At 29.3% G+C, this 13,977-nt stretch overlaps 2 protein-coding genes across 2 annotated transcripts; one reads left to right on the plus strand and one right to left on the minus strand.

The window, feature by feature from the left end:
- Nucleotides 1-2,856: 2,856 nt before the first annotated feature.
- Nucleotides 2,857-3,783, plus strand: LOC126669013 (uncharacterized). Its single transcript, XM_050362294.2, has one exon. It carries the CDS (start codon nucleotides 2,995-2,997, stop codon nucleotides 3,580-3,582), a length of 588 nt encoding a protein of 195 aa, XP_050218251.1. The 5' UTR covers nucleotides 2,857-2,994; the 3' UTR covers nucleotides 3,583-3,783.
- A 5,934-nt stretch (nucleotides 3,784-9,717) lies between these two features.
- On the minus strand, nucleotides 9,718-13,320 carry LOC126664803 (aspartate aminotransferase, mitochondrial-like). Its single transcript, XM_050357358.2, has 10 exons — nucleotides 13,016-13,320; nucleotides 12,840-12,925; nucleotides 12,140-12,346; nucleotides 11,873-11,978; nucleotides 11,672-11,776; nucleotides 11,415-11,587; nucleotides 10,852-11,011; nucleotides 10,591-10,686; nucleotides 10,260-10,354; nucleotides 9,718-10,135 (listed from the first exon to the last, which is right to left on the minus strand). The coding sequence occupies exons 1-10, from the start codon at nucleotides 13,184-13,186 to the stop codon at nucleotides 10,069-10,071; spliced, it is 1,266 nt and encodes a 421-aa protein (XP_050213315.1). The 5' UTR covers nucleotides 13,187-13,320; the 3' UTR covers nucleotides 9,718-10,068.
- Between the last annotated feature and the right edge of the window lie 657 nt (nucleotides 13,321-13,977).

Genomic DNA, 13,977 nt, shown 5'->3' on the forward strand with positions numbered 1-13,977 from the left:
AGTGAGTTTGACTTTCAAAAATAAAAAGGCCAAACCCGTTCTGAGGTCCCTCTACTTTTCACTTTTTTTTCATCAGGTCCCTATACTTCAATTTATCGTTTTTGAATCCCTACACTTTAATTTTTGTTGTTTTTATACCCCTATATGCAGAAAATGTGGAAAGTGTACTACACTCTCCGTTAAATAATACACTCCGTTAAATAATGACGTGTCAAAATAAAAAAATAATGTGGCTAAAATTGAAGGACCAAATAACGCTTTTTTTCCAAAAAAAAATTATTGTCGAGAAAAAAAATAATTTTGCCCGGATTCCTTCATTAATGGAGGAGAGAAGCATGTCTCTCCTCCATTAATGGAGGAAGCCTGCTGGTTTCCTCCTTTAATGGAGGAAACGAGCAGATCTCGTTTCCTCCATTAATGGAGGAAACCAGATCTGCGTTTTCCTCCATTAATGGAGGAAACGCAGATCTGCGTTTCCTCAATGGAGGAGACGAACAGGTCGTCTCCTCCATTGAAGAAACGAGCTCTGTGCTCGTTTCCTCCAAATGGAGGAAACCATATTTCCTCCATAATGGAGGAAACATCAGTTTCCTCCATTAATGGAGGAGAGACCTGCTGGTCTCTCCTCCATTAATGGAAGAGAGAAAGGCCACCACATTGCAGTGATGGCCTGCCGAATTTTTTTTCCGGTATAAAACATTCGATTTAAATTTATATTTAAGTAGATACAAATTTAATTTTCAAATAAACTGAGATTTAATTCATTAAATAAAATTTTTATGGGTGCCGATCGGAGTGGGGGAGAGAACGATGGCGGGACTAAAATTACGGATTAAATTTTATTTCAAAATAAAAATTAAATTCCGAAATAAATTGAAATAATAAACTAATTGTAATTATTTGATGAATTTTAATTAGTTAGTGCTACACTATTAATTATCTATAAATATATGAATTTATAATAATATAATAAATAATTCAAAAGAAATAAGGTTTGATTTTAATTTGTAGAGTAAGTACAAGGATTTTAATGTAGTATAAACTAAATATAAGGATTGTAAAGTATTTTTTACTTCATTTGAAAGTTAAAAATATTATATATTTTTTTACACTCTCAATAACGGAGAGTGAGGTACACTCTCCAAATTCCATCCATAAAAGGGTGTAATAACAACGAAATTGAAATTCAAAGGATCTGTAAATGTCAAATTGAAGTATAGGGACCTAATGAAAAAAAAGTGAAGAATAGAGGGACCTGAGGATGGGTTTGGCCAAATAAAAATAAAGAGTCAAACCAACTCTCCATCTTTAAAAACCAATATCTTATTATTTTTATTTTATATTTTGAATTTCAAATAATATTGTCCTTAAATTTAAGGAATCCATTAAATCTAAATTAAATATGTACTATTTATAATTATAGATACTCTTTAAAATAAGAAATACTTTTTGAGATACTCTAAACTTGAATCTAGTGGTGCTTAGCATCCACAATGCAATACTATTTTTTATGCTATATTTAGCATGAAAAAATAATAAAATATTATATTTAGTATAACATTCTAATTTTATCTCCAATGCAAAATGTTAAAAAAATATTATGATTACTTATTACGACTATTATTTATTAATTTTTGTATTATTTTGTAAAAAAATTAATTATTTTGTTTTATAATTTTTTTATTATAACTTTTATTTTTTTATTTGATATAATAATGAGTTTTTTTAAATAATTGTTAAGAAAATCGATGAATTGTATGAAAATAAATTATGTTATAAATTATTTAATATATTGGTGCGTGGTCTATTATTAAAAAAATTAATTAATCAATATTGTAAAAAAAGTATAAAAGTTAAAATGAAAAAATAAAATAGAAATAAAAATAAAAAATGTAAAAAAGAAGTAATAGTAAAAAAATCGTAACTAATAATGAATTTTGATTGGATATTGAAACTTATCATATGCTAAAATTAATGCTAAGTTTAGCACATGATATAGCATCCGTTAAATGTAACACTGAGTATAGCATTTTATTGTAGACGAATTTCAAGACTCAATGCTAAATTATTACATTAGCATAATAATTTAGCATTATATTATGAATACTCTTACCTCCTTATATTCATAAAATACTACTACTAATAAACAACTACTTTAATTATTTTTTGATAAAACTATAATATAAATTAATTGTAATGAGTAATAAATCTCACTTTTGATGTTAATTATATTTATATAATAAAAATATAAATTGATAAGTTATATTACGAGCCATATAGTAATCTCGTAAAATAGTACTAATTTATTATAAAAATGGTGAAATTTTACTTTATCTACACTTAAAAGTTTAAATTCGATACTTTTATAAACTCTCATATATCAGAAATAGGAATCAAAGCAATCCCTCATTTGGGCCGAGGGGGTGAGCAAACAGCCACTTCAATTTAAAGTCGACCTATCTAATTAAAACTGAATTATTTCATTTTTAAATCGGATAAATCAAATTTGAATTGATTAAACGAAACGAAGTCTTAAAACTATAAAATCAAATCGACTAAATTAGTCAATTAATTTGGGTTTAACCGATGGAAAAGATAAAATGTTATTATTAAAAATAATTATTCAGTTAATTTAGTTAAGCAAATACTTTTATAATTTTAAGTGTAATTAAGCTGTTGTTTTTAAATAATTAAACAAAACAAACTAATCAAAATAACAAAACCGAATTAACCGAAATAGATCAGTTGATTCGGTTTAACCGTATTTCTGCTCACTCATGAGTGGGTCTCTCTTTCCATTTTTATTATAAACAACAAGAGTTGTTTAATATGCACATCTCACACTATATATAATCCTTGAGGGTATTCCATACACTATATCTAATACATTAAACAAAGCTTCTTCTCCTGTTTCTCTCTTCCATTCCCCTCTTATTCAGTGAAACCAATAAGAAACCAAAAAGAAACCAAGAAGAAACAAATTAAAACCTAAATATGCTAGCCAGTACCACAGATCTTCTTCCTCACAAAAAACCACTCCAAATCAAAGAAGATGACAAATTCTTCTGCAGACTTCTCTCAAAAGAAACATCAATGGCGAACCCATCATTCAGAGTCTACCATGGAGGAATTGCAGTAACTGTTCCATTCACATGGGAGTCACAACCTGGTACTCCTAAACACTCCTTGTCCGAAGCCACACTCCCTCCATTAACACCACCTCCTTCATATTTCTCCAATGCGAAACAAAGACCCGTCAAGAAACACTCAAGATCCAATCTGTTTCACTTCCTTTTCTCAAGAATCCATCACAAGAAAACCAGTAAGACCATGGACGAGCCAAGAGATAACAATTATTTATCTTCTTCCGCTTCGAGTTTAAGTTCATCACCATCTTTCGCGTCTTCTGCTTCGTCTTCTTGGTCGTTTTGGACCGCTACTCCTACTAGGAAATGTAGAAATGGATCAGTGAGGAGTAGATTTTCTTCATTTGATTCAAGGGCTTTGATTTTTGAGGAGCAAGAATTTGAGTCACCTAATTCTACCTTGTGCTTTGGTGGTAGTAGAGGAAATAGATGGTGATCAAACACTATGATCAAGAATTAATTACTTTATAATATAAGTTAATTTATGAGTGTGATTTGGCCATGGATCTGGTTCTAGGTACTTCTTGAAATTTGATCTTCTTTTCTTACTCTTATGTCAATGTATTTTCTTGAAAGTGGTCTGTGGAAACACAAATTGTTTGATCTTAATGAAGAATCTGTTTGTAAATGTTTTTAACATTTGGTTTTGTTAGTATAAGTTCAATTAATAGCATGTCATTATTTATGACTTTTAAATTTTGTATATAATTTGGTAAAAGTTCAACTCCTTTATAATTAATTAATGGAGTAATCGAATAGGTGCTCTCTAGAGTTACTTTGGCATTTTATTTGGTCCACTTATAACTATTTAACGATTTATTTCATTCCATGTTGAAATCAATAAAATATAAATAAAATAAAATGAAGCAACAGCGAAAAAAATTATCAATATGATATTAATCTCTTCTAATCTACTTAAAAAATTCATATACATAATTTTATAAAATACAATAAATAACGTATAGTTTTATTTTTTTTAAATTAAAAAATTGTCAATTTAATTGGAACATTCATTTTTTTATCAGTTAGATTGATCACAAAATTTACACGAAATTTCATTTTAATCATGATCTTTAAAAGTTGCCATTTAAAGACACGAACTTTCATATTGTTTCAAATTAATCATTTCAATGTATTTTTATTGACTAGATTCTTCACTAAACTATTAATGAATGACCCAAGTTATTGATCAACATCAAATCTTATTATCTTTCAATTAGAGTATTTAGAATTAGGAATTTTTATTCAGATAAATACACCGAATTTTACTTTGGTGATAAATTTGAAATAAAATGAAAGTTCGTGTCTTTAAATGACAACTTTTAAAGGTCAAGATTAAAATGAAAATTCGTGTAAAGTTCGTGATTTTTTTAGGAATTAACCTTTTTTATAATGCATATACTATAACTAATAAGATAGAGGAAGTAATATTTGCAATTTAGTGTCATTTTTCATGATGTAAATTGGGTTAAAGTTCGTTAAGTTATCAGTATAATTAATCAATTTAGCATTTTCATGAAGTAGACATAAATTAATGTGCTATGACATTGTGATTGAGACATCATTACAACCTCAACGAAATTAGTACTAGCTACTAAATAAATATTATTTTAATATGACTAGAACCTGACTTTAGGTAAGTTTTGTTGGAAGATTTATACATCATGATGAATAATATGTCCTTAATTGAATAGGAACCTAACTGGATGGGGCTTAAATGTACAAATTAAAGTTTCCCGTTATTTTATTTTCCTTCTTTAGTTTTCTTTTCTAGAAGGAAGGAATCAAATTGTTAATTGAAAGCAAAATTAAGCAAAAAAAGGGAACAATTACATCAATTGGATGTAGCTCATGATTGAATCGGAATTATCTCTAAAATGGAGAAGATTTTTAATTCCAACTTTTCTGAATTCTTTTTTTTACCATAAGAATAATAAAGGTTAAATATACAATTTGGACACTAATTTTTTAGTTTTAAAGTGATAACTAAATTTATTAAAAAACACAAAATGGACTGAATTAAATTAACCTATAAACTGATTTTTAGACCACATATTTATTAAAAACACAAAATGTCGAACTTGAGAAATTTTGATAATATTAGAACAATTTAATATAAATTTATTTAACCAATAAACTCAGATATTATTTGAATTTTACATTTTATGACGAAAAGTTACTATTTCTTTTCCAACTACTAAATTGACAGTCTAACCATCCCATGCAAACTATAAAGCTAATTACTATCTATGTCCTATAAGCCAAATTTAATTTACGCGAAAATTAAAAAATAGAAATTAAATTAGTTATTTTTAATAAACTTCATATTCTACCCATAGTTTAATTATCTAGATATTTTAAAAAATTTTAGTTATACACTTTAAAAACATCAATTGTTTGTTGATATTATAAATAAATTTTGAAAAATGAAATTTATATTTATTTTTTGTATTGGATTAAGTGAAAATTAATGCGATTAGGAGAATATGATATAAGTGGTTGTAATTAATGAAGGATAAAATTGATATTTTAACTTAACTAACCAAATTAAATACTCCCTCCGTCCCGTAAAGATAGAAAAAGTACCACCTTTTTTTATCCCATAAAAATAGAAAAAGTGGAGTTAGTTAAGTCAAAAATTATCAAAATACCCCTACATGCTTATCATAAAACATTAAATGCATATTTTAAAAAGATAAATAAATGAGTTATAAGTGCTATAACTAGTAAAGTGGCTTTGGGAAATGTACATAACTAATTGATTATAAAGGATAATTTAGACAAATTATCACAAGTTACCTATAAATAACTACTTTCTTAATTCTTATGAAATGTGTGCTTTTTCTATCTTTACGGGACGGAGGGAGTAGAAATTTAGCCTATATTTTGGGACGCTCAAAATAAAAGTTTAGCCTATTTTTATGGGAGGGAAAGAGACATTTTATTAGTTGTCTTAAGGGATAGACAATCGACTAGTTCATATATTCAATCAGACCGAATCGAATTAACTAAATTAATTTTTTTTCTTGCAAAATTATAATAACAAAACATATAAACTAAATTATAACCAGACTAAAATTATTTAATTTGGTCTGTTATTTTGGTTCCGTATGACCAAATTTTATTAATATTAATTACCAAAAGAGTGATAATTTAATTTTGATGTTAATTTCTCATTATATATAAACTTGAGAGGTAAATTAATATTTAAATCATGTAAATGTAATTAAAATACTCTAACTCCTTAACATTAGTGCATTTTTAAAATTAGATTAGTTTAATTTGTTCGGTTAATTTAAATATTTTTAAAATGAAATTCAAATAAAACCAAATTAATTAAACTTTTCAAAAAAGTTAACCTATAACCGACAAATTAACTAAAAGATAACATAAATTTTAATTTTAATTTGAGTTTACCAGTTAATTCAGTTATTTTTAAATAATTGTGCAAACCTAATTATTAATTATTTGAAATAAAAATGAGTAAGATTAGTTAAGTGTGCATCACAAACCCGTGTGTTGGTATTAAATGCAAATAAGGAAAGATGGGTACAGTTTCCTACCCATGATACCATTACCACATTGGCTATGCCTTTTGTCTTCGTCAAATTCTACAAGCTTGCCACGTTTTATGACTTAAATTAAAATCTTTCATTTTTAATTTAGACAGATAGATTAATCATAATTAATACACCTACTACTTGTTTAATTACAAATTTATAATTTATCATAATGCTTATGTCTCTTTAATTATGTTCTTGATCCTTCCTTCATCCTTCGTATAAAAATCAATTCATCATTGAGATGTTTAATTAAGACTATCAAATCTTGATTTTGTAGATAAGTACATTATGGTGTACACAAATCGAATCAAATAAAAAAAATAGAGTCCAACCTAATTGATTTATGGGTTCGATTTGATTTCATAATATTCAGTTAATAAAAAAAGTCCATTTTAGTATAAATCGAACTATAGAAATAAAATAGAATTAAAATAATGGAATATAACCGATTTGTTTGTGGGATTGAATAACATTCTTATAAATCCGCTTATTTGTTTTAAATAGAATCTTAATTTGGTTCTAACTGAATCTACAATTCTAAGATATACCATAAAACCAATAAATTGTAACTCAAATGGTAAAAGCGTTGGATAACAAACTATTAAGATCATGAGTTCACCTCTCTTTTCAATTATAAAAAAAGGTCACACCGTCAAAATAATACAAAATTCGGATCCATTAATACTATTAGTGAAGGAAGCTTCTTCTTGAGCATAGTCTTTTAATATTTTTTTAAGATATTCATTAATCTTTTGTTTAAGATTAATCTAAAATTTTCAAAAATTATTAGACTCCAACCTCCATAATTTTATTTAAAAATACTAGTATTATATTTTATTTAGTTTCAAAAAGCAGTTGAATATTAATTTAATAAAGGTCGTCTATAATTTACAATTGTGAAATTTCTAAAGAATAACAAAAAAACAGTTTTGGAATTTTTTTTATATCTCAAGATGCTGCAGTACAAATTTGCAAGGACAGGTGAGTGCAAATTGTTTATTCTATTTTTTAATGAAAGATGTAATAAATAGATATTTTCTAGAAAACATAAAAAACCATAATCAACCTATTAAAAGAAGGTCCCACAACCAGGTCCTATTGTTGTGTACCAAAAGACCAAGCAAGACAAAATCCTTATTTTTTTTTTGTTCTATCTAATGGCTATCAAAGCTGACTTTAAATACCCTAACCAGCAAGAAAGATACTGAAATAAATATTGAGCTACCTAATTACTGTTTGAAATGTTGTCAAATTCCAGCTCGATTCGATTTTAAAATTTAAAATTCGTAATCTAACTTAATCTCGATCAAATTTTATGTTGGAAGTTTGAGTTCAAATAATTAATATTCGAGATCGACTCAACTCGATTATGTGTATAAGTTTTTTAAAATAAAATTTCGAATAGCTCGTGGAGTTTACATTAATCAGTTACGCCCCTAAATGCGGGTGAAGCTGTTTGAATTTTTTTTTCCTATTACTTTATAAAAAATTAATCAAGATTCTTACAAGACTAAGCTTTTTGGTTTTACTAATTTTATGTCGAAACTGTCGGCAGTTCTGCTGCTAGTGACTGTGGACATGTTCATCAACTACTCCACGTGGTCATGGACCATTATTCATTAATTTCTCAATATTTTTTTTTGTTTTATTACTATAATTTAATACAAAGATAAGGGTGCATTCAATTAATAATTTTGTCTTGATTTTAGATTTGTGGGTATTTTAAATTTGAATCAAGTGTGCATGTGCATGTATTTAGTCTTTTATTTTGAAAGTGATGAGAAATTTCATTCTCTTATGGAGATTATTTGGTTATCCATTGCATCATGATCAGATTTGCTAGGTCTGTTGATCATGCTGTTTTAGTATCTATGATCTTTCTTAGTTCTTTCTCTTAGGGCAATAATTGTGTCCGGTTAAAAAGAAAAAAATAAATTGATGTAGACTTCGGTCGTTCGTTGTCTATGTAGCACGGAAATAAAATCATCAAAAAGAAAAGTTCTAAAACGATTTTTTTTATAGAGTGTTGGAGTAGGAATACCCTTAAAAATATTAATTTGTTTTTGATTTTTTATATTAAAAATGTTCATTTTTGTTTAATTTCGATAAGCACATTTCAATTGTTTCAACTTTTTAAAATTTTCAATTCATTTTCATTTATAACCAAGTCTATTAATTTTGTCAAATGTAACATAATTTAATAAGTATCTTTTGATTGCGAAAGGCTACATTGGGCATAAATGAAGAAGATTTTTTTTTTATATATAAATATACCTAGTTGGCTACAGTTGAATTGTTATTGAAATTAGATCTAATGGTTTAAAAAGGTTGGACAATGAATTAAAAAGTTGAAAATGTTGGACATTTTTAAATAACTAAGCCTTTGAAGTATTAAAAGTGTTGTTGAAAATGAAAATAAAATATCGTAACATAGAATTAGAGGAGTTTTATTCCATACCGCATAATTTATTATCAAACAATTTATCAAAATCTCACATATATAACATCTCTTCAATACGAAAAATTTTTAGATAAACTCAGTCCACTACGTCATACGTGATATAAACCTATCACATTACAACATGTCATTAAAATAGCGACATTATATTATTATGGGGTAATGTCATAAAAATTCACGAACTTTACATGTTTTCTCATTTTAATCATGCACTTTAAATATTTTCATTTTCATGCACGAACTACCACTTTTTCTCAAATTCATGCACGACCCATTGGTGTAATTCGCTGAGGTGGAGGTCATTTTACACCAATGAATGAGTGTCACCTCAGCACCGTGTATGAATTTGGGAAAAAGTGGTAGTTCGTGTATAAAAATGCGAAAATTTAAACTTCATGATTAAAATGAGAAAACGTGTAAAGTTCGTGATTTTTTTTGACATTAACCCTATTATTATTCAAATATATAAAAAAACAACAGTAAAATTATAATAATACCACTATTTTAATAATGTGCTCTAATATAATAGACTAGTCCACGTTATGATGGACTGAATCTACTTAAAAATTTCTCAATACGCTACGATAACAGTCTCCACATGGATAAAAATACTATATTTCGATTCTTCCTTCCCATTGTAATGAAAAAAACAAGAGTCTAGTGTCGTGTTTGGTTGACTTTCTAAAGTTATTCTTTTTAATATTTCTCCAGACATTATAAGTCTCATGTTCGATTTCCAAATGTCTCCAATTTTTTTTGTAAAAAAGGTAACAGACTTTTTCAATCTCTTTTCAGTTTCCGAAGAGTTAAAATCGGATGGTTTATAGATCATCCTCATGAAGTCACAAAAATACGCTGATTGAGACTGCTTGAACAGATCTACCACTCCTGAGTCCTGACTTTATTTGGTGACCTCATGTATTGCATTTGCTAAATATTTTACATTGCCTGTCGTAACACCGGCCATACTGCATGAATCACCATACAAAAATGTCAACACTTTAGTATAGCTTATATAATCTCACATCATCAATAATAATAATAGTTCAATTTTCAGTACTATATTTGGACATTGTTTTGGTTTAATTTTACCTCATGCGTCCATCAATAGTCATGTAAACATGGTATTCGCTCACTATCCGGTTGACCTGTTCCGCAGTTAAGCCGGAGAAGCAAAACATCCCGACCTGCGTGAGTAAGTGTGCTAAAAGTCAAATGCTAGACACCAAATCTATGTTGTTGCACGGAAACTTCTCGAGTCTTATTTTTTGACGTTTCATTTTCATTTTTAAAAACGCTTCTGAAATTTCGAAACACAATATTTATAGCATATAAAAGATATAGATTTCCATTTCTCATTTCGGCGTTTTTCTTTTCAGTGCAACATGGAGTATGAGTTGAATATATATATATATCTACCAACCTGGTTTGTTATATGTTCCCAATCGAGAGAAGATCCTAATCTTAGAAGGCTTTCGTGCAGATCAGTCCGCATTTCTCGAATGCGATTTGCCATGGCCTAATGTTGCAGACATGTCAAGTGGCACGTCAGAATTTTACATGCTAAGTATTCCATCGAAAACCAAATCGAAACGACAAATTTGGTTAAGTTGGGTTCAAACAGAATGCACTTCCCTAATTAGATAAGGAAAAAGAAAGTAACTTGTGATATAAATTGTCTTACCTTAACCTCTTGAATCCAAAGTTCCTTAATATCTGGATCACTCAGGACAGTTGAGACTAGTAAAATGCCATGAACTGGAGGGCTGCTATACATTGCCCTTGCAATATTCTGCAATTGGCTTTTAATTGCAACTGCTTCTTTTCTATTATTACAGAGAATACTGAGGAAAATTGAGGTCGAGTAAGAGATCGAATAGAGCAATGAACATGGCCTAACTATGAAAATTAGCATAAGCGATTAAGTAACACCAACAAACCACTCAATGCGGGTTCAAACACCATTATTTGTGTTAAATATTTTGCAGGTTATTCGATCAATTCAAGCCAAATTTTGCCTATGTAGTAATCTGTCGGCCAAGTGGCACATTGATAATCTGTCGGACATATAGGCAAAATTTGGCCTTGAATTTATTGAGTAACCTTCCGTTTTTTGAAAAACATTGATGGGTTACCAACATATAACCAATCGAATGTTGGTAAGTGATCTGCAAAGTTAGCATAGTTGGGTACCCTCAAAGATATCTTTACTAAGCTACCAAGAAAAGAGTGGGCTTAGCTGTGCACCTGAGACAGCCAACTCGGTGTCCGTATAGTCCCATGTTCTTTGCAAAGGATTGGGCACAGCCTATCAAGTGTCCGTCTTCGAGGAATATACGGATGGACAGAGCATCCCTGTCAAGGTCTCCGCTTGCGAAACCTTGATAGGCCATGTCGAAGAAGGGGAAATGATTCTTTACCTAGAAAAGAATTGAAGTTATATACTTAACATGATAATCAGAAATAGTAAAAATGTAGCATAGTATACAGTCTGTCATAAGTACCTTGATATGATATGAAATTTCTCTCCATTGTTCCTCAGTAGGATCAACCCCGGTAGGGTTGTGAGCACAAGGGTGAAGCAGGAAAAATGAGCCATCCGGGGCGTTCTGTGGATTGCCATCAAACTAAATGAGGCAGCCTATCCTAAGAAACATGACAAATTTGATGCATTACTAGAAAAATAAGAACTACTAATAATAAACCTTGATATCATCAATGAGAGCAGCAAAGTTTAAACCCTTTGAACCCGTATCGTAGTAGCAAAAAGTACGGCAGGGAACTTGGGCGTCTCTCCATATATTATGGTGGCTGCATTGGACAGGATCAAGTGTCAAAAACAGATAGACGAAAATGCGTAATTACATAGCTATGTAACTATGTTGGTAGGTTAAATTCAGGTAATTATAGTTTAACCTGTAGTTTCAATAATAAAGCAGAGAAAGAAATGAAATGGTGCCGAAGAAACATACTTGGACCATGTAGGATCGGGCAAATAAATTCGAGATTCAGGATAGGAACGTCTCTGAAACTCGGCAAAGAGGCGACATGCCCCAGTTCCAGAGAGTGCTTGAACTCCAGCAAATCTCCCTTCTGCTACAACATCTGAATCCTGACCGTAAACTAATTTAACACTCTCTTCGACCAATTTTGAACTCACTGAAGATGAAACAGACTCCCTGCCCGAATTAAAAAAAAAAATTAGTATATGTATAGAGCGACTCTACCATTAGTTCAAGGAACAGGTTGATAGTATTCCAGTAACTGAATGACAAATTTAAAGTCCATATGAAAGATATGGTAGTCAATCTAAGGAGCTATTATGTTTCACGGAAACTTATCAAGTCCTACAATTCTACGTTTAGTTTCCGTTTCCTAAAACACTTTTGAAACCTGGAAATTTTATAAATGTAACCTAGTGCAAAAAATATTATTTTTCTGTTTTCTATTTCTGAATTTTCTTTCAGCATTTCTATTTCCGTGCAACATACAATTATACAAGTAAGCGAACGATCAATGTCAGAAGAGTTGGTCAGGTTTATCATAGGAAATCAAGCTATCTTAGCCTCAGCTTGTCGAACACTATATTTATAAGTTAAAATCCTGCTACGTAGGTACCAAACAAGGAATAAAAAATTAGTAGAAAGTTAAGCATTTGATGAACTCACTCACAAGAAGTCAGAACCGGCAATCTTAGCCTCAGCTTGTCGAACACATTGCAGTATAACAGGTTTGCCTTCATCATCCCTATAAGCTCCCTTTTAAAAAGCAAATAAAAACTTTAAAGCAGTAAAAAAAGAATCTCTATCAGTCAAAAATAAAAATGAAATCAGTAAATAAGTAAATACCACTCCAAGATTGATCTTGGTAGGAGCAGGGTCAGCAAGAAAAGCTTGAGTGACACTGGTGATAGGGTCCACAGGAGCAGGGGCCACATGGTCCCACCATTTGGTAGTAGAAGTAGAGAAGCATGATGATCTTGATATTGTTCTTCTCATTGATTGATATGATCTCCACATGATGAAAATTTATGTTGGGGAAGAGATTATTGAAGTATATATAAATAAAGCTGTGATATTTTTCTTCTTGTTGTTGCTGTTGCATGGATTTTTTTGATGTTCCTATGGGCTGAAGTGGTTGGTTTTGGACAAGAGATCATCGTTTTTACTCTAAAACAGCCAACAAAAAACAGGCGACTCATTGACTGCTCCTGTCTTTGTTTACAGTTGACTCTTATTCCTCAGTGTCTAGAAGGTGATTTGGGTTTGGGTTAAAGGCTTCATGAGTTTAGAGAAGCCCATTTACCAAAAATATTAAGAGGAAATTACATTAATTATCAAAACAAATATGATTAATTATCAATAAACTATAGTATAAACACTGATGTTAGACTCGGACGAGTCGAGTAATAGAAAAAATGATGCGACTCTATAAGGTGAAGCGGAGATGAGCGTGAATCGTGGTTCTAATCTGTATAAACGTTGAATTTTGTTTTTATAAAAATAACAAGTTGATTTAAAATTTTGTAAAATTATAAAAAATATAGAAATATTTATAACAGCACAGTATGAGTTAATTGTTGGTATAATCTTAGCTTATTTTGATATTGATGTAATAAGGTCTAAACATATTTTTATTTGTATAATTGTAGTATGTTATTAGTTTAAATTTTAGTATATTAAATTAATTTTAGTTTATTAATAAATTATATAAATATATTTTAATTTATAAATTTTAGTATATAATTAGTTTAATTTAAATATATTAATAGTTTTTTTATAGGGTTAATGTCATAAAAATTCACCAACTT

This window comes from Mercurialis annua, linkage group LG1-X (genome assembly GCF_937616625.2).
Source record: "Mercurialis annua linkage group LG1-X, ddMerAnnu1.2, whole genome shotgun sequence".
NCBI lineage: Eukaryota > Viridiplantae > Streptophyta > Magnoliopsida > Malpighiales > Euphorbiaceae > Mercurialis > Mercurialis annua.

Excerpts from the sequence above, each read along its gene's own strand:
- LOC126669013 (XM_050362294.2), top strand. The coding sequence starts at position 2,995 with ATGCTAGCCAGTACCACAGATCTTCTTCCTCACAAAAAACCACTCCAA.
- LOC126664803 (XM_050357358.2), bottom strand. The coding sequence starts at position 13,186 with ATGTGGAGATCATATCAATCAATGAGAAGAACAATATCAAGATCATCA. Across the intron at positions 11,012-11,414 it reads CACCGAGTTGGCTGTCTCAG|TATTCTCTGTAATAATAGAA; the intron begins GTGCACAGCTAA and ends AATTTTCCTCAG. Across the intron at positions 10,355-10,590 it reads GGGAACATATAACAAACCAG|GTCGGGATGTTTTGCTTCTC; the intron begins GTTGGTAGATAT and ends TTACTCACGCAG.